General features: G+C 38.6%; 1 protein-coding gene across 1 annotated transcript in view; it reads right to left on the bottom strand.

Annotated features, from left to right (window-relative positions):
• LOC120530526 (calglandulin-like) overlaps positions 1-13,784 on the bottom strand; it is a 60,458-nt gene extending 46,674 nt beyond the window's left edge. Inside the window, exons 1-2 of the mRNA XM_039754951.1 lie at positions 13,693-13,784; positions 13,002-13,176 (exon numbers count right to left, since the gene is read on the bottom strand). Coding sequence (XP_039610885.1) covers positions 13,002-13,176; positions 13,693-13,701 — 184 coding nt within the window. The 5' untranslated portion in view covers positions 13,702-13,784. The remainder of the gene's footprint in view (positions 1-13,001; positions 13,177-13,692) is intronic.
• Positions 13,785-19,881: the final 6,097 nt, after the last annotated feature.

Raw genomic sequence — 19,881 nt, 5'->3', positions numbered from 1 at the left:
TCACTTGTATGCAGATGACACCCAGTTGAACCTTTCTGTTAGACCAAATGATGTTTCTCTGATGTTGTCATTAATTAGATATATTGGTGACATTAAGGAGTGGATAGATGAGAACTACTTGTCTTTAAATACAGATAAAAGAGAAATGTTAATTATTTTAGGGACTGATGCTGATCTCAACAATATTTTGTTATTTTTTAACTCCATTGGAATCAATATTAGTTTTACTAAATCAACCCACAATCCAGACATTATCTTTGACACTAGCATGTAACTTAAATTGCACATTACAAAACTATTCAAAACATTCTATTTCCATTTTTAAAATGTTGGAAAATGTGCTTGTTTTCTAAATATGCAAAATACTAAGAAATTAATTCAAGCATTTTTTTCTAATAGGATTGACTACTACAACACAGTGCTCATTGACTGCTCAAATTGTTCAAATTGTTATTTAAATAGCTTTCATTTAATTCAAAATGCTGCTGCAAGACTTATTACAAGAATAAGAAAGTATGAGTCAAAATCTTCCTTTTGACTTATAAAGTCTTAAATGGCCAAGGTCTGGCTTGCTTTTCTGAATATATTATTTACAAATCTGAGTGCACATTAAGACCTCAAGATGCCAGCCTGGTTATGATTTCAACAATTAATAAAATAACAGTGGGGGGCTGTGGTTTTAGTTACAGGTCCCTGAAGCTGTGGAATAGTATGCCTGCCCCTTCAGTCACAGCTTTTAAATCTCGGCTGAAGTCTCACTACTTCAGTTTAGCATACCACAAAAAGATCTGCTGATTAGTTTTAGTTTTGCATACATCATCTCTGTTGTTAGTCATAAGAACTAAAATATAAGTAATATGATATTTATAAACTGTTACTTACCCCTCCCTATTATGTTTCTTTTCTCTGTATCCTCTTGTGGTAGTTTGTGCCACTACACTTCTGCCAAGTTGTTTGCATGCCTATGGAAAAACCATCTCTGAAAAAGGAGCACCAGAATCATCGGGTAGAAGTGTCCTTTCATCGGACTGGCTGGTCCAGCACTGACACAGCTGTAAAATGGCCAGTAGAGGGGAGGTGGCTAGTTGGCTGAGGTCTCCAGGACTCTGTGTCTAGCGTGTTTGACTCCTTTTCTACAATCTGGTAGTGGTTCTACAATTAAGTGATGGACAGATAATTGTTCTTGTTCATTTATGCTAATTAGTTTCTACTTTCTTTTTGATGTATTTGAACAAATCTGTATGCTTATACACTCACCTAAAGGATTATTATGAACACCATACTAATACGGTGTTTGACCCCCTTTCGCCTTCAGAACTTCCTTAATTCTACGTGGCATTGTTTCAACAAGGTGCTGAAAGCATTCTTTAGAAATGTTGGCCCATATTGACAGGATAGCATCTTGCAGTTGATGGAGATTTGCGGGATGCACATCCAGGGCACAAAGCTCCGTTCCACCACATCTCAAAGATGCTCTATTGGGTTGAGATCTGGTGACTGTGGGGGCCATTTTAGTACAGTGAACTCATTGTCATGTTCAAGAAACCAATTTGAAATGATTTGAGCTTTGTGACATGGTGCATTATCCTGCTGGAAGTAGCCATCAGAGGATGGGAACATGGTGGTCATGAAGGGATGGACATGGTCAGAAACAATGCTCAGGTAGCCCGTGGCATTTAAACGATGCCCAATTGGCACTAAGGGGCCTAAAGTGTGCCAAGAAAACATCCCCACACCATTACACCACCACCACCAGCCTGCACAGTGGTAACAAGGCATGATGGATCCATGTTCTCATTCTGTTTACGTCAAATTCTGACTCTACCATTTGAATGTCGCAACAGAAATCGAGACTCATCAGACCAGGCAACATTTTTCCAGTCTTCAACTGTCCAATTTTGGTGAGCTTGTGCAAATTGTAGCCTCTTTTTCCTATTTGTAGTGAAGATGAGTGGTACCCGGTGGGGTCTTCTGCTGTTGTAGCTCATCCGCCTCAAGGTTGTGCGTGTTGTGGCTTCATAAATGCTTTGCTGCATACCTCGGTTGTAACGAGTGGTTATTTCAGTCAAAGTTGCTCTTCTATCAGCTTGAATCAGTCGGCCCATTCTCCTCTGACCTCTAGCATCAACAAGGCATTTTCGCCCACAGGACTGCCGTGATACTGGATGTTTTTACCTTTTCACACCATTCTTTGTAAACCCTAGAAATGGTTGTGCGTGAAAATCCCAGTAACTGAGCAGATTGTGAAATACTCAGACCGGCCCGTCTGGCACCAACAACCATGCCAAGCTCAAAATTGCTTAAATCACCTTTCTTTCCCATTCTACCATTCAGTTTGGAGTTCAGGATATTGTCTTGACCAGGACCACACCCCTAAATGCATTGAAACAACTGCCATGTAATTGGTTGATTAGATAATTGCATTATTGAGAAATTGAACAGGTGTTCCTAATAATCCTTTAGGTGAGTGTATGTGATAGTTCTGTATTTAGTGAGTGGTTTAATTCTTGAATTTTGCCTTAACAGTTGTAGCAGGTCTCTAGTGAGGATCACTGTACAAGTAGTTTGTAGCACTGTATTGTATTGTATTTCTGAGGTGGGCAAAGATAGATTGACCTTCTAGATCTGTGAAGAGGATTGCTTGAGTTCTGTTTTATATATTGTATTTATCCCATTTTTTAACATCAATTACATGCTCAACCCACCTGGAAGTGGGTATCTCTATGAATTGCTTTTCCCAAGATTTCTTCCATTTTTTTCTGCAAGGGGTTTGTTTTTGGGTATTTTTTTCTTGTCTTCTTAGGGTGTGAAGGCTGTGGGGCTGTCAAAAAAACAGGGCCTGTTAAAGCCCAATGAGGCACTCCTTGTGTGGTTTGGGGCTATACAAGGATTACTCTGTTGCTGTTAAACTAAAAAAAGGTTCAGTTCCTTCAATCTCTGCTCATAGCTCATACTTATACCTCCAAATCCGAGAATCAGCCTAGTCACTCTTTTCTGAACTCTCCGTACTGCTGCTATGTGTTTTTCATAATATTAAGTTCAAAACTAAACACATTACTCCATGTGTAACCTCATTTGTGTGTTACACAACTTAACCATTACCTTTCTTGATTCATGCTCAACACCTTGTGAGATATAACCTAGTATACAATACAATACAATACAATACAGTTTATTTTTGTATAGCCCAAAATCACACAGGAAGTGCCGCAATGGGCTTTAACAGGCCCTGCCTTTTGACAGCCCCCCAGCCTTGACTCTCTGAGAAGACAAGGAAAAACTCCCAATAAAACCTTGTAGGAAAATGGAAGAAACCTCAGGAAAGGCAGTTCAAAGAGAGACCCCTTTCCAGGTAGGTTGGGCGTGCAGTGGGTGTCAAAAGTAGGGGGTCAATACAATACAATATACACAACAGAACAATTCCTTAAGACAGCATAATAATAAAAATTTTAGAATTACGGTTTAACAGTAGATGATATGACATAATTAGGTTTGGATATTTTTAGAGTCCTGGAGACCTCATCCATCTAGCTGCATCTCCATTTGGCCATGCCACGGCTGACACGTTGCTCCAATGAAAGGACCCCTCTTTCCCATGATTCCTGTGATCCTCCATCAGGGATGACTTTACCATAGGCAGGCAAACAACTTGGCAGGTGGGCCGTGGCACCAATGGCCACATTTGGGTACCGAGAAAAGAAACAGAATAGGTGAGGGTTAGTATTCAAATATAATTATTCATGTTACTTATGTTATAGTGCTAATGACTAACAACAGAGATGCAGTATGTACAGTTAATCAGCAGCTCTAGTCAGGATATGCTAAACTGAAGTAGTGAGTCTTCAGCCGGGATTTAAAGGCTGAGACCGAGGGGCATCTCTTATGGAAGCAGGAAGACCATTCCACAGTTTAGGGGCCCTGTAACTAAAAGCTCGACCTCCCACTGTTATTTTATTAATCCTTGGAATCCTAAGCAGACCGGCATCTTGAGATCTTAATGTGCGCTCAGGTTTGTAAGTCATGATAAGTTCAGACAAGTAAGCGGACCTTGGCCATTTAATGCTTTATATGTTAAAAGGAGGATTTTGAAATCTGCCCTAAACTTAACTGGGAGCCAGTGTAAAGATTTAAGAACTGGGGTTATGTGTTCATATTTTCTTGTTCTTGTAATAATTCTTGCAGCGCATTTTGGATTAACTGGAGGCTGTATAGAGAACAGTTTGAACAGCCAGTGAACACCGCATTGCAGTAGTCAATCCTACTAGAGATAAATGCATGAATTAATTTCTCACAATCCTGTTTATTTAGAAAGCCTTAATTTCCTAATATTTTTAAGATGGAAAAACATGTTTTGGACGACTTTGTAATATGCGCTTTAAATGACATGCTAGAGTCAAAGATAACTCCTAGATTGCGGGCTGATTCAGTAAAATTAATTGGGATTCCAACTGAGTTAAATGACGACAAAATATTGCTGTGATCAGCGTCATTCCCTCCAACAATTAACATCTCTGTTTTATCTGTATTTAAAGACAAGTAGTTCTCATTCATCCATTCCTTTAATTCACTAACACAACTAATTAAAGACAACATCGGAGAAACTTCATTTGATTTAAATGAAAGGTATAACTGGGTGTCATCTGCATACGAGTGAAAATTAACATTATGTTTCCTAATGAGAGATCCCAGTGGAAGCATGTAAAGTGAAAACAGTAAAGGTCCCAGTACTGAGCCCTGCGGACACCATATTGAACTTCTGTGTATAATGATGGAGTACTGTCTGCACATTTCTGTACATACTGGAATCGATTTGATAAATAAGAACTGAACCAAGCGAGCACGGGCCTGTAAGCCCAACATCGTTTTCTAGCCTGTGCAGTAAAATAGAATGGTCAATGGTGTCAAATGCTGCACTTAAGTCCAACAACATAATTACAGTGGAATTTCCTTCATCAGAGGATATCAGAATGTCATTTACAACCCGTGTTAGTGCCGTTTCTGTACTATGACCAGTGCGAAAGCCAGACTGGAATTTCTCAAATAAATTGTAATGCGTAAGGTGTGACTGAAGCTGACTGGCGACTACTTTCTCTAGTATTTTAGAGAGAAATGGTAAATTTGAAATAGGCCTATAGTTATTTAGTATGTGTGGGTCTAGGTCTGACTTTTTAAGTAAAGGTTTAATGACTGACACTTTTAGTGCATCAGGTACTGTGCCATGCAGTAATGAACTATTGATAATGGTTAGAATAGGCTGCAAGAACATCCATTGCACTTTTACTAGTTTTGTTGGCACTGGATCTAGGGAACAAGTAGTGGGCTTCATTTTAGTAATTAAAGTTAAGACTTCCTGGTGAGTTACAGGATTAAAATTATTAAAGTGCTGAATGCAATGTGACAGGGTCTGCTAAGCTAGTATTTGGTTTGTACTGTGATGCTGAGATCTGGGATCTTATATTTTTAATTTTCTCATTGAAGAAGTTCATAAAGTCTGTACTGCTAATATCTGTTGGTATTTTGCACTGTTGATCTGAATTCCCATTTGTTAATTTAGCCACTGCTCTAAAAAGTACCCTAGGATTTTTATTATTGCTATCTATTAATGTAGAATAGTATTCTGAGCGAGCTTTAAAGAGGGCCTTTTATATTTATTACACTCTCTGTCCATGCAATTTGAAAGACATGTAGCTTTGTTGTTCTCCATCTGCTCCAGTTTTCGACACTCTAATTTAAGAGCTCGAGTATTTTCATTAAACCAGGGAGAGTTTCTATGTGCTTTGATCACTTTTGTTTTAGGGGAGCCACTGTGTCCAGAGCATCTCTCAAGGTCACATTATAATGTGATGTTAGCTGATCTAAATTGTTTTCCACGTTTACATTTGATGTTAACTGATCTAAATGGTTTTCCACAATTACACTCGACTTACTCAAGGTATCTATAAATTTTGAAGCAGAATTACAATCTAGATGTCGCACTGTCTTTGTTTTAATCTGCGAGTGCTGGCATGGGCAGAACTAAATCAAACGTAATTAAGAAGTGATCGGAAATAACTACATTTAATGGAGTAATATTTAAATTTTGAATTTCAACTTTGTAAGTTATAATTAAATCTAATGTATGGTTATGATTATGAGTTGGACCTTTGACAATCTGACAAAATCCTACTGAATTTAACAAATAAGTAAAACATTTGCTAAAAGTGTCAGTTTCCACATCAATGTGTACATTAAAATCCCCATCAGAACTACGTGATCATAATTTATAGCCAAATCAGACAGAAGGTTGCTAAATTCAGTCATGAACAATGAATATGGCCCTGGTGGTCTGTAGACTAGCACTATAATTGTGTTGGAATCTGTTTTAATATTTAAAATGAATGCCTCAAAGGATGTAAAGTTGCCTAAATTTTTAGGAGTGATTTGCATTTTGTTACAATGAATTATTCCAAGGCCTCCTCCTCGACCAGAATCTCTAGACTTATGAAGGAACGAGTATCCATCTGGTGACGCCTCAGCTAGGGAACAGTGTCACATTTACTAAGCCAGGTTTCAGTAAGAAGACACAGATCAGATTTTGTACTTAATATATATCATTTACCAAAACAGCTTTAGTGCCAAGAGAGCGAATGTTCAATAAACAGCATTTAAAACTGCATGGTTCTTTCTGAACTGCTGATATATTTTTGTTTTAATTTGAATTAAATTTCTATTACAGATGCCCCTGGTGGAGTGTCTGGTTTTATCCCTTGGTCTAATTATACACCTTATTTTTTGGTTATCAATTAATTTATGGTTTGTTTCAAGACTAAATTTACTGGATGCCCCACAACAGGGATTATGGGTAACAGCTTCAGGAAAATAACAGGTGGGATAAACAACAGCCTGTGATTTAAGATCACATGACTGCGGCCTGGATGGTGCTCTAATCAGTCAACCAGGCAGTTTTGCTGCCATATTTTGGGATAATACATAAGATCCCCTCCAGTTAGGATGAAGACCATCTCTTCTGAAAAATCCAGGCCTTTCCCAAAAATCATCCCAATTGTTCACAAATGCTATGCTTTTATTTGCACACCAGGTTTCTAGCCAGCAGTGAAAGGAATGCAATCTGCTATAAATCACATCCCCTCTATACAATCTTGGTAAGGGACCAGATACAATTAAATTCCGACATTTTGTTTTAGCTTTGGTGCATAGAGAGATGAAGTTCCGCTTTAATACCTCAGATTGCTGTAAATAAATATCATTAGTGCCGACATGCAGCAATAAGGTAGATACTTCATCGTCGGCAACATGGTCCAATGCGGCCTTTATGCCAGAAATCTTGGCCCCTGCAAGGCACTTAACATTAACTGCTGGTTTAACATAGTTTGGAATTCTAACATTCCGCACTATGGAATTGCCAATTATGAGCACTAAAGTATCACTTTAGCTTTCTGGATCGCTTCTGTACACTGTCTGGATGTAGATTGTGTTGAGTCCACTATGACTCCTAGATCCTTCTCATGAACTGTACTTTCATGTTTCAGACCTCCCGTTGCATATTCAAATCTGCCTTTCCACCTAATTTGATATCTTCTGGTAACTTAATCATTTTGTGGATTCTAAACATTTTCCAGGACATTTATATACATTAACTCTTTTGGGGCTAATTATTTTCCTCATTTTCTCGTAAGGCCTGAATATTTTTCCAAAAATCTCAGTTTTCTGAAATGCACATAAAGCAATGGTTATATAAACATAAAATACTTATTTATGCTAAATGTCACTTTGTTTTATGTTTCATGTGCCCCTACAGTATGTATAGTCACATACTTATTACATACCTTCTGGAAAAAAAACGCTTGAAGTACTAGAGTGGAGTTCAGTTAGTGCCTATGTAGTCTTCCCAGATGAACTTTGCAGTTTTCGAACTCCAGATCACTTGCATCAAAATCGGAGTTCCATACGTCAGAGCTCGATTCAGTCATAATACGCAAAAAATAAATAAATAATACTCTCAGAGCATTTTGCTTAGAGTAAAATGCTTCGCTGTCTCGCCCAATGTCAGTGCAACTCTAGACATTATTTATTGTACGCTACTCGTGCATACGCAGGGCTTTGACGTAAAGTCAAGGAATTTAACAGTCATCCTAGCAAAGAGAACATTAGAACACTCTAGACGAGAACAGGCCATTCAGTCCAACAAAGCTTGCCAGTCCTATCCACTTATTTCTTCCAAAAAAACATCAAGTTGAGTTTTGAAAGTCCCTAACGTCTTACTGTCTACCACACTACTTGGTAGCTTATTCCAAGTGTCTATCGTTCTTTGTGTTAAGAAAAACATCCTAATGTTTGTGTGAAATTTATCCTTAACAAGTTTCCAACTGTGTCCCCGTGTTCTTGATGAACTCATTTTAAAATACAAGTCTCGATCCACTGTACTAATTCCTTCATAATTTTAAACACTTCAATCATGTCACCTCTTAATCTTCTTTTGCTTAAACTGTAAAGCCTCAGCTCTTTTAATCTTTCCTCATAATTCAACCCCTGTAGACCTGGAATCAGCCTAGTCGCTCTTCTCTGGACCTTTTCTAGTGCTGCTATGTCCTTTTGTAGCCTGGAGACCAAAACTGCACACAGTACTCAAGATGAAGCCTCACCAGTGCATTATAAAGGTTGAGCATAACCTCCTTGGACTTGTACTCCACAGATCGTGCTATATAACCTAACATTCTGTTAGCCTTCTTAATGGCTTCTGAACACTGTTGGGAAGTTGATAGCTTAGAGTCCACTATGACTCCTAAATCCTTCTCATAAGGTGTACTCTCGATTTTCTGACTGCTCATTGTGTATTCAAACCTAATATTTTTACTTCCTATGTGTAATACTTTACATTTACTGACATTAAATTTCATCTGCCACAAATCTGCCCAAGCCTGTATGCTATCCAAGTCCTTCTGTAATGATATAACGGATTCCAAATTATCTGCTAATCCACCTATCTTGGTATCATCTGCAAACTTAACCAGCTTGTTACTTATATTCCTATCTAAATCATTTATATATATTAAAATAGCAGCGGCCCTAGCACTGACCCCTGTGGAACACCACTCTTAACATCGCCAGTTCTGATGAGGTTCCTCGCACCATCACCCTCTGCTTCCTGTGTCTGAGCCAATTCTGCACCCATCTAAAAACATCACCCTGAACTCCCACTTCTTTAACTTGATGCCCAACCTCTCATGTGGCACCTTATCAAATGCTTTCTGAAAGTCCAGATAAATAATATCATATGCTCCACTTTGATCATATCATTTTGTTGCCTCCTCATAGAATTCCAGCATGTTAGTAAAACATTACCTCCCTCTTCTGAACCCATGCTGACTGTTCAGAATAACTCCTGTCCTTGCCATGTGTTGCTCAATCTTATCCTTAATAATTCCTTCCATTAATTTTCCTGTGATGCTTGTTAAGCTTACTGGCCTATAGTTGCTTGGATCTGCCCTGTCACCCTTTTTATATAATGGGATGATATTTGCCATTTTCCAGTCCTTTGGAATCTCTCCAGTGCACAGTGACTTCCTAAAAATATGTGTCAAGGGTTTATATATGTACTCACTAGCCTCCTTAAGAACACGAGGATAAATATTATCTGGGCCTGGTGATTTGTTTGATTTCATCTTATTTAATCTGAGCAGCACTTCTCCCTCTACAATTTCCAAATCCCTCAGTACCTCCTTAGTAGTTTTACCTCTGGCAGGTTATCCACTTGCTCACTTGTAAACACCTCAGAAAAATGTAAGTTTAGGGCATCTGCTATTTCATTGTCTGTATCTTTTAATTCCCCTTTACTATTCCTGATGAACTTGACCTCCTCCTTAACTGTTCTTTTACTACTAAAATACTGAAAGAATCTCTTGGGGTCTTCTTTCGCCTTATCTGCTATATTCCTCTCCAACTGTCTTTTAGCCTCCTGATATCCTTCTTAATGGTTGCCCTCATGTTCTCATATGCTCTACATTCTCTTTGCAGTCATTAGTCTTATATGCCTTATACAGCAGTTTATTCCTTTGCAACTTCTTTTTAAATCTCTATTAATCCACTGTGGAGTGTTTTTTTCTATTAATTCCAAATTTAGGTATGTATCTGTCCTACATTACATGTAAAACATTTTAAACCTGTTCCACTGCTCCTCGACTGTCTCCACATTTAAAAGCTTATCCCAGTCTATCCTACTTAGACTTTGTCGCATCTGCTCAAAATTAGCCCTACTAAAGTTCAACTTAACAATTTTAGTCTTTGCATCTGTACTCTTACAAAATACTGAGAATTGTATTACATTATGGTCACTTGACCCTAGTGGTTCAATCACCTCTACACCCTCAATTCTATCCTGATTATTACAGAATACTAAATCCAGATAGGCTTCACCCCTTGTTGGTGCTTTAACATGCTGTGTTAAAAAAGTCACTGATTACTTCTAAAAACTCCTGCTCTTGTGCTCCTCCATCTGCAAGGTTATCCCAGTTAATATTTGGATAATTAAAGTCCCCCATGACTATAATATCCCCTGTAAACTTGCCTTTTTTATATTACTGAAAAGATGTGTGTTGAAATTACTGTCTGAATTGGGTGGTCTATAACACACTCCTAAAATAGACCTTTCCCTAATATTTTCCAGGCGAAGCCACATGTCCTCACTAAGATGGGGCTCATCATCCAACTGAAGATGACTTACATTTAATTCCTGTTTGGCATAAACAGCAACCCCACCTCCTTTTCTGTTCTGTCTATCCTTCCTAAAAAATGTGTATCCCTCTATGTTACACTCATCCCCATCTTTGTTATTTAGCCAGGTTTCCGTTATTGCTATAATATCATAATTATGCTCTGCTACATACAACTCCAACTCACTTACCTTATTTTTGATACTTCTAGCATTAAGGCAAGCTATTTTTAATGTGTTAATCCTTCTATCTTTACATGTTTGCTTAAAATTTACATTACTATGCATTTTTATTTCTACACCATTGTTTGTTCTTCCATGTATAGATCTAAATCTGGCCTGTCCTAAACTCCCTGCCCCCCCATTCCCTAGTTTAAACAATCCTCGACTAGCCTACACATACGCCTCCCCAATACATTGGTGCCCCTCCGGTTCAGATGTAACCCGTCACGGCGGAACAGGTCCCATCTGTTCCAAAAGGAGTCCCAATGCCCCATAAACCTATACCCTTCTACCCTGCACCAAGATTTGAGCCATGCATTAAGCCTTCTAATCTCCTCAATCTTACCTGGACTGGCACAGGCAGAACTTCGAGAAGACTACCTTGTCAGTTCTGCTCCTCAGCTTGGTACCTAACTCTTTGAATTTGGATCGCAGAACTGACAGACTACCCTTATGTATGTCATTTGTTCCAACGTGGACAATGACAACTGGATCCACCCCCGCTCTGGCCAAGAGCCTATCCACCCTTCCAGGGAGGTCTCCCACCTGTGCTCCGGAAGGCAACACACCGTGCGAGACTCTCTCTCTGGAGCACACCTGTGCTTCTATCCCCAAATATCACTACCTCTCTCTTTTTGGGAACTGGTTTTGAGGTAGCCTGTTGGGGCTCCTCATCCCTGCCTACCACCCCAGAATTATCAGAGACACTGTCCAGCTCCGCAGGACATGATAACGGTTAGACACTTCTAATTCTGGGGTTGATGCCCCCGGACAGTGTGCACCCTTTACCTTACGCCTTGCGACCGTGACCCACCTATTCCTACCTGTCTGGTCTGGAATCTCCTCCACGCCACCTTGGGGGTGCACACTATCTCTCTAAAGGACACCTGGGCCAAGTCCGCCAATTCTCTATTACAACGCAGGTCAGCCAACTCCTCCTCCAGTTCAGTGACCCTGAGCTCAAGGTGCTGGATCAGCTGGAATCTCTTGCAGATATAGCCCTCATAGACAACTGGCTCTTCCAAACCATCATCTAAAAAGTCCAACATCTAACAGGACATGTATTGCACTGGCCTCATTATTAAAATTTGATTTGGGATTAGTAAAATTGCCTTAACTTTTGCGCTCCTCCACTCCCACTGTTTGTACTCCCCCGTATTAATGAACCCTTACGCTGTCACCTGCTTAAATGTTCTACCTCTGGACCGCTAAGAACTGTTCAATCTAAAACAAATAAATAAAACTTTACTATCTTATCTGCTCCTACAACCCTGTGTCCCTGATTGGCGTCTTAACGCTGGCCGTTTACCTGCGCACTGCTGAGCCTTCCTCTTTTACTGCTTTGAAGTCAGCCAAGGCCTCTTTTTGTTTTTCCTTTAAACTAAGGAATCGCTGTTAAGACGATGCGGTTATTTGCTTACAAAAGCCGATATCAGTTACTGCTGCTTTCTACCCTGCCTCCTCAATGCTAGTTCAAATACAGATAACAAGAACAAGTGCACGTACAAGTACAAGTACTGGTAACTTTTCCAAGCGCACCCCCAAACACCCAGCTACTTTTTCTCTTGTGCGGGCGGAAAAAACGCAAAAAAAAAACCTTCTAAAGAGAAAAAAGCTTTAAAAATTCCCACACGGTTCCTTATCGGCAAACACACCCAAGTTTTTAAGAGCAAAATGTATTTTTTTTATTTAAATCTCACACCACAGAACACAACAAAACCCCCCAGAATAATTATACTGTTTAAATGGCTTCATTTATAAATGTGCCCTTTTCCCACATGTTCCTCCCAGTGCCACTTCTTGCTGGCTACTGCTTAATGTACCCTGGGATTTATAACAAACAATTAATAAATTAACTGATTTAGCTATTTATTATTATTTTATTACATACAGCAAATTATTAGAACCTACTTTTAGGCAGCTAACCATAAAAAGTTTGCTGTGAAGAGGTAAGAATTAATAAAAAATAAGCTGCCATACTTTGCTTTTTGAATGACCTTGTCACCATAAAGTGTCAAGCAGATAGTACTTGTGCATATCTAGTTTAAAAATACAATCTTTATGCTCTTACCCTCCTTGTCTGCATCCTTAGCCATCTGAACTAATTCTCTTTTGGTAGGGTTGATGCTCATTAAACTCATTAGTTTTTCTAGTTCTTCTGTTTTAACTGAACCATTTCCTTCTTCATCAAACATTTCAAAGACTCCTTTATATTCTGTGACCTGTTCAGGAGTTAATGTGGCTGCCTAAAAGAACAATAAATGCTTTCATGTATATGCAATTAAGATTTTGATTAAGCATTCTATTTTGATTAAGCCATTACTATAATGTAATATTCAAGATTTTCAATTTAATTTCAAAATGTATATTTTACTACATTTATATTATACTTTGCCAAGAAAATATCATCTTCTAAGGTTTTTCAGCTTTCAATAAGACTTATTCAAGTTACTTTCTTTCTGTCTTTCAGGTAATTTTAAACTCCTAAAAAGCTACACATACACAATAATGTAGTAAAGCTATTTATATATATGAAGTGTTATTTCATTATGACCTTCATCATCATAATAATACAGTTTCAGGTATTTTCTGTAATACAAGCTAAGCACCTGTAATGGCATCTCAAGGTCCTATTTGTGCCCAGGATCATATACTTACATAATCTTTATATATTTAGAAAAAGGTATATTTAATCATTACAATCTTGTAAAATGCGTTCTAGTCTACATGTAATTTAATGGTACAAACAGAATTTCCCTTACCATTTTCATGTGTATGTGTTAAAATGCAGGCTATGACGTGTCCTCTTTCTTCAAGGTAGTGATCCATGAAAGAAAAGTTGTCTCCACTTAAACATTACTGTACAGGTTTAAGTTGTCATTTCCCAAGAGTAACTGGATCCACGCCTACCTTATATGGGCAACTGCATATTTAAACAGAAGGCTCCTATTTTAGAGACACACATTCCTTAAGCCTAACTGGGAATATTCGTTATCAGCTATTTAATTACATGTCTTCTCCTGCTTATGCAGATTCCAAATCTAATGGCTAGTCTTTCTTATTCCTAGTCAATTTTTAAACATATAAAGTTTTCAATCATACAAAATGATGACAATTTATATTAAATAAGCAGTTTGTGTATGTAATGGTATAATGTTGTATTTTAATGTAAAGTACAAATATTGTTTGCCTATTTCATAGTTTGGGTGTGCTGCTTAATTTCCTAAGTAACAGTCCTTCATCGTCTTGTATATAACAGTGCTGATATGTTTAAACATGTATGTATATTTTTATGATTGTTATGCTTTAGTTAAATATTGAAGCTGTTATAAATTTATTATTTCACGTTTTATTGAAACATTGTAACTTCTGACAATTTTTGGTGGTATCATACTATAGAGCTCTGATCTTTTTATTGTTAAAGAAAATTTTTATAAACCATTAAATGAGGAAGTATATATTGTTAACAAGCAGCAGAGTTGGAGTAATAAATATTATTACATTTTCACTGACAATTTTTTTTGTCAGTTTCTCCTAAACAGGTGTGTCAAGATCCCATGAGCTTTTAACAAGACAGCTTACCAAATAAGGAGGCATATCAAGTTTTAAGCATATTTAAAAATTCTCAAGGGAGATTACGAATCATGCAAAATATTTGGCCTACTTCTTTTAAACACTGTCATTCACACTGAAGCACTATATGGTCAAATTCACATAGATAATTAAAGCCACTCAGTTATTTTACAATTAATGCCACAATCATGTTTGCTTTGAATGGGGAAAGGACTAGAACACAGTTACTGATGCCTTTATTTTGTGGCACTGATGTTAATCAATGGAGAAACTAATAACTTAGCAGAATCCTAAAATTAGGTAAAAAGAAGAGCACCAACCTTTAATAGCGGCAGCATTCATCTTGAAAATAAACAGGTGTATGATTAAGCTGGATGTGTACTTTCAAAACTGTTGTGACCACTAGGGGGTGTTGCAGTTCCACAAACCCCATATATAACTACACAGATACAAGTCATGGGTTCAAATCAAAGACTTCTTATAATAAATTGCCTTAACAAAGGTAACTTTTTAGTACAATAACCTTCAGACAAGCTCAATCACAATCCGATTTCTCTTTTTTTTTTCCTCCTCTACTCCTCAGAGGTGAGCTTTGTCCTTTTTCCACCCAACTCCAACTTGCCTGCATGATTCTTTTATCCAAGGACCAAGAGTACTTCCGGTACTATGGCATGTCCTGTTGAAAGTACAGTACTTCTGAGTCAAGTGGAAAGTAGGGAGCATAAATCCCTGCAGCACCCCCTGGTGGCACCCTTTGAACCTAACAGGACTGCTCCACAGCACTCCCCCACAGGGCATGCTACAATTCCCAGCATGCCCTGTGGATGTCTGTTCAGATACCATGGTCCAAGGATGCTGCTATCTAGGATGCAGAGTCCTCACCCATTGCTCCATTATGTTGTCCTCCCGGCCAGGTCAGGGTTCTTTATCCACCTCTGTCAAGATGCTGACAGACTCCACAATTTGTTGGCTCCTTCTTCCAATTTCATGGCAAAGACTTTTCAGGACCTATCCTGACAGGGATGCTAGCTAAGGTGTGTTGGCCATGACAGTGTTCATTGGTTGGAGAGGTACTGGTCTTTAAAGGAAATATGACATGCTTACATATGCTGCAAGCACTTTCTAGCTTCATGAACTGCACAGTATACAGCTTCTGCTGAGAGTACATGGTAAACTAAGAAGTTGGTCATATTAGGTTTTTAAAGTAGCCATCTTGGCTTTTTAATTTTAAAAATGAAGATTTGTAAGCACCTATTTATTCACAGTTACTTTGGACTGCTATTGTTCTGGTCGAGTCTCTTAGACTTGAGTCAATCATTAGACACCATAGACCACAGTATTCTTATAAATTTCCCTATATAATGGGTGGGCCTCTCTGGCAGCGTCTTAAATTGGTTTCAGTCTTACTTATAAAAAATTCTTTGTTAGTTGCAGTGATTCTGCTTCGCAGACCTATGATATTTTATATGGTGAACCACAAGGATCTATTGTGGGTTCGCTGCTCTTTTCATTCTACTTCCAATAGGTCAAATTATCTCAAAGCACAAAGTGAGCTTCCACAGTTATGCAGATGACACAGAGCTTTATTAATCGCTAGCACCAGACGACCCTATCTTAGCAGTATTTCCCATTGAATGAGTAGTGTGGAAGAATAATTTTAGGCTAACATAGCATTGTGTGTCTAAAAAATGTTATATGACAAAGAAATGAGTGAATGGAAATTTGCCTGAATGTACCTGTATTTAACTGAATGTTAAATGTGCGGACAAATTGAAAAATATCTGATAAAGTTCAGAGCTCTGAGTTAATTTGGGTTAAAATGTGAGTTTTGAAAATGTGTAATACTGATAAAATGGAAATGTCTCTACTTTGCTTAAAAAAATGTTTATATGTATAAAACATCTTTCCTTTAGACCCTGATCAAGTCTCAGAGAAAAATGTTTTTTTCATAATTATAAAATATAAAGGAGGCAATTAAATTTAAATTAGGTCCAATGAAATGTTTCTAGATTTAGTATAAATGGGTGTGCCTTTTTCCATTGAGTACTGGCCAAATTCAAATGGAAGAAAGTTTTTGTAGTAATTTTTAAATTAAAGAAAAAAAAGACATTCTCTAGGATAGGAAGAAAGCTGGTGACAAGCACTGGCTTCCAGTCTAGGTTGTATTCTATACTAAGATATTCTGTACAAAAGGGGGGTTTAACTAACAAAAAGAGTAGACTGAGCTTGTTCTACAGATCAACACTTTGGAGAAGCTGCAAGTAGCATTTCAGGATGATATCAATAAAAAAGTGTACATAAACAACTAGCCTTAACAGGAGGTTGTGGTAAAAGAAATCAATATGATTAAGCATAGCTACATTTTATATATCAGAATATTTTTGTTTAAATACATTATGCAATGATGTGATGCACTAACTACCATAAGAGCATTTTTAAATAAAATAAGATTTTAGATTATTTTATTATAAGACATTTTATACAGTGTGAGATGTTGACTTCTTTTCCCATCACTCCTTGTTCACACATAATTTGAATATCTTAAATGTGAAGTAGAAGGTTAATGTTTGAATAACTACATATGGCTGATAATATGGTTTAGCTTTATTTTCTATAATTTGATGCTCTAATTAAACATTCCGGACATTTGTTCAATTCTGAAGCCATTGGTAGAAATGTATGTGTCAATTTAATTAGTAAAATATTAGGTTAAAGAAAAATAGCTGGGATATGAATATAGAATTTTTTTAACTTTATGATTAAGAGTTGAGAGGTAATAATAGATGTATTTTAAGATAATTGTAACTTTTGAAAATAACCTGTTAGACCTAGATGAAGTGAAATACACATTTCTTTCCTAAGTAATTTAAATCCCAAGACTGCACATAATTGAGCAGTGTTCTGTAATTAGAACAATTGGGAAAATGAATGTGGAGCTTAACTGTTTTAGTTTATTTTTATTTCATTTCCAGAAATAATTAGGAATTTACCAGTCCACACTGTGGACTTGCTATGGTGACTGAGAGATGTTCTCTGGAGAACACTGGTATTATATTACATTCATTATGAAAAGGGGATTGAGATTGCCTGTCTAGGCTCCAGTTCAAGACTGGAATAATAAAGCAAAGTAAATACTTAAAAATTTTCTACAGGAACCTCCACAGAAAACGACTCTTCAGCTAATAACCTCCACACCACATTCTTTCCTTTTGTTTGGTTTGCCACTCCTGAACATATTCGTGTTCTCTATAGGAGAAGTATATTCGGCTCTTATGAACTTGTAATATTAATGGGATTGGTTTCAGGGTTCTTACTGACAGATATCCTCCTGTTCCACATTCCCTCTAAGGGGGGAAAGATTGATATTTAAATTGCAAAAGTTATTTGTATAACAGCAAAGTTTATGTGTAAATAGTTTGAATAGTTTGAAACAACTGAATGCTTTACCTTTAGAATATATATATATATTAAGACTGACTTTACTTTATATTGTGGTGATTTATTTGTTATGATGTATATGCTTTTAATTGAGTGGAGTCCATAACAATGGCCAAACTAGATATAACTATAGAGGAACTTTTTTTTTATTGAGGTATCTATTTTGTAACATAATGGATACAATGAATGAAAACTTGTGCATTGAAATTGCCACCTACAGAATTAATTTTTGACCAATAAAAACAAATTGACCAAGAGCCAAGCAGAGGCTGGATCTCGGATGAGTCGTCTCTGTGCTCTTGGGGTAATTTTGGTCGGCCGGCCACTCCTGGGAAGGTTCACCAATGTTCCATGTTTTTGCCATTTGTGGATAATGGCTCTCACTATGGTTCGCTGGAGTCCCAAAGCTTTAGAAATGGCTTTATAACCTTTACCAGACTGATAGATCTCAATTACTTCTGTTCTCATTTGTTCCTGAATTTCTTTGGATCTTGGCATGATGTCTTGCATTTGAGGTGCTTTTGGTCTACTTATCTGTGTCAGGCAGCTCCTATTTAAGTGATTTCTTGATTGAAACAGGTGTGGCAGTAATCAGGCCTGGGGGTGGCTACGGAAATTGAACTCAGGTGTGATACACCACAGTTAGGTTATTTTTTAACAAGGGGGCAATTACTTTTTCACACATGGTGTCACAAGAACGAGACATTGACAGATAAAGAGTTGGGGCAGCCACCCGTATATTGTGGTATCCTGGCTGCAAAAGTCGTTTTCTTTTAACAAAATACAGAGCACTGAAGTGCACACAACCGAGTCCAAAACAAGACTGAAGAAACAAAGGAAAAGGGGCAGGTTTTAAAGGGGGAGACAGGAAGTGAGGTCGTATGGATCCGGCACGTGGTCTTCCACCATTGGCTCAGAGCGGAGGTGACATCAGAGGGACTGGAGCTGGTGTGGCCGACTTCCATTGGCTCAGTCCCGGAAGTGATGTCAGGTGATCCAGGTGAAATCCCCGGGGATGGTCTACAGGCAAGGGAGAAAAGAGTCAGTGCACTCTGCCACACCCCGCATGCCTCGAACTGCCTTCACTCAAGCCCTTTAGCTGCCTCCCATGCGCACGTGTGTGACAAGGCCCCCCCCTTAGCCCAGACCCGACGGGTCGGGCGACCCTAACCGAGAGGTCGTGAACCCGAGAAGAGCATCAGCGTTGGCGTGGAGCGCCCGACGATGAACGAGCGAAAACTTGTACGGCTGCAGGTCAAGAAACCACCGGGTGACCCGCTGGATTCACTCCTTGTGGAGGGCCATCCACTGTAGGGTGCATGGTCCGTGACAAGGGTGAATTCCCGGCCCAACAGGTAGTACCTCAGCTGAGTAATCGCCCATTTAATCGCCAGAGCCTCCCTCTCCACCGCAGCATACCTGGTCTCCGTCCAACAGTTTCCGCTCAGGAACATGATGGGGTGCTCCACACCATCGACGCTTTGGCTCAGCACGGCCCAGGCCTGTGTCCGGCGTCCGCCTGGAGGATGAAAGGCAAAGAAAAGTTAGGTGCCATCAAAACAGGTGTGGACGTAAGGGCCTGCTTTAAGTCACCAAATGCAGCCTGTTTTTCAGTCCATACCACAATGTTCGGGCCCTCTTCTTTGTTAAATCAGTCAAGGCGCCGCTCTCTCCAAAACCGGGTACAAACCGGCGGTAGTACCCGCTAACCCGAAAGGCTTGGACTTGCCGCTTGGTTCATGGACGGGCCATTTCAGAATGGCATCAATTTTGGAGCACTGTGGCCTTACGGTACCCGACCCACCAGGTAGCCTAAATATTTGGCCTCGCTTAATCCAAGAAGCATTTCTTGGGATTAATCCGAGCCCGCCTCACCAAGTGTCCGTAATACCGCTTGGACATGCTGTAGGTGTTCCTTCCATGTGCTGGAATAGATGACC

The sequence above is a fragment of the Polypterus senegalus genome, chromosome 6 (assembly GCF_016835505.1).
Source record: "Polypterus senegalus isolate Bchr_013 chromosome 6, ASM1683550v1, whole genome shotgun sequence".
NCBI lineage: Eukaryota > Metazoa > Chordata > Cladistia > Polypteriformes > Polypteridae > Polypterus > Polypterus senegalus.
The sequence above is the reverse complement of the archived record's forward strand: the minus strand, read 5'-3'. Positions and strand labels throughout refer to the sequence as shown.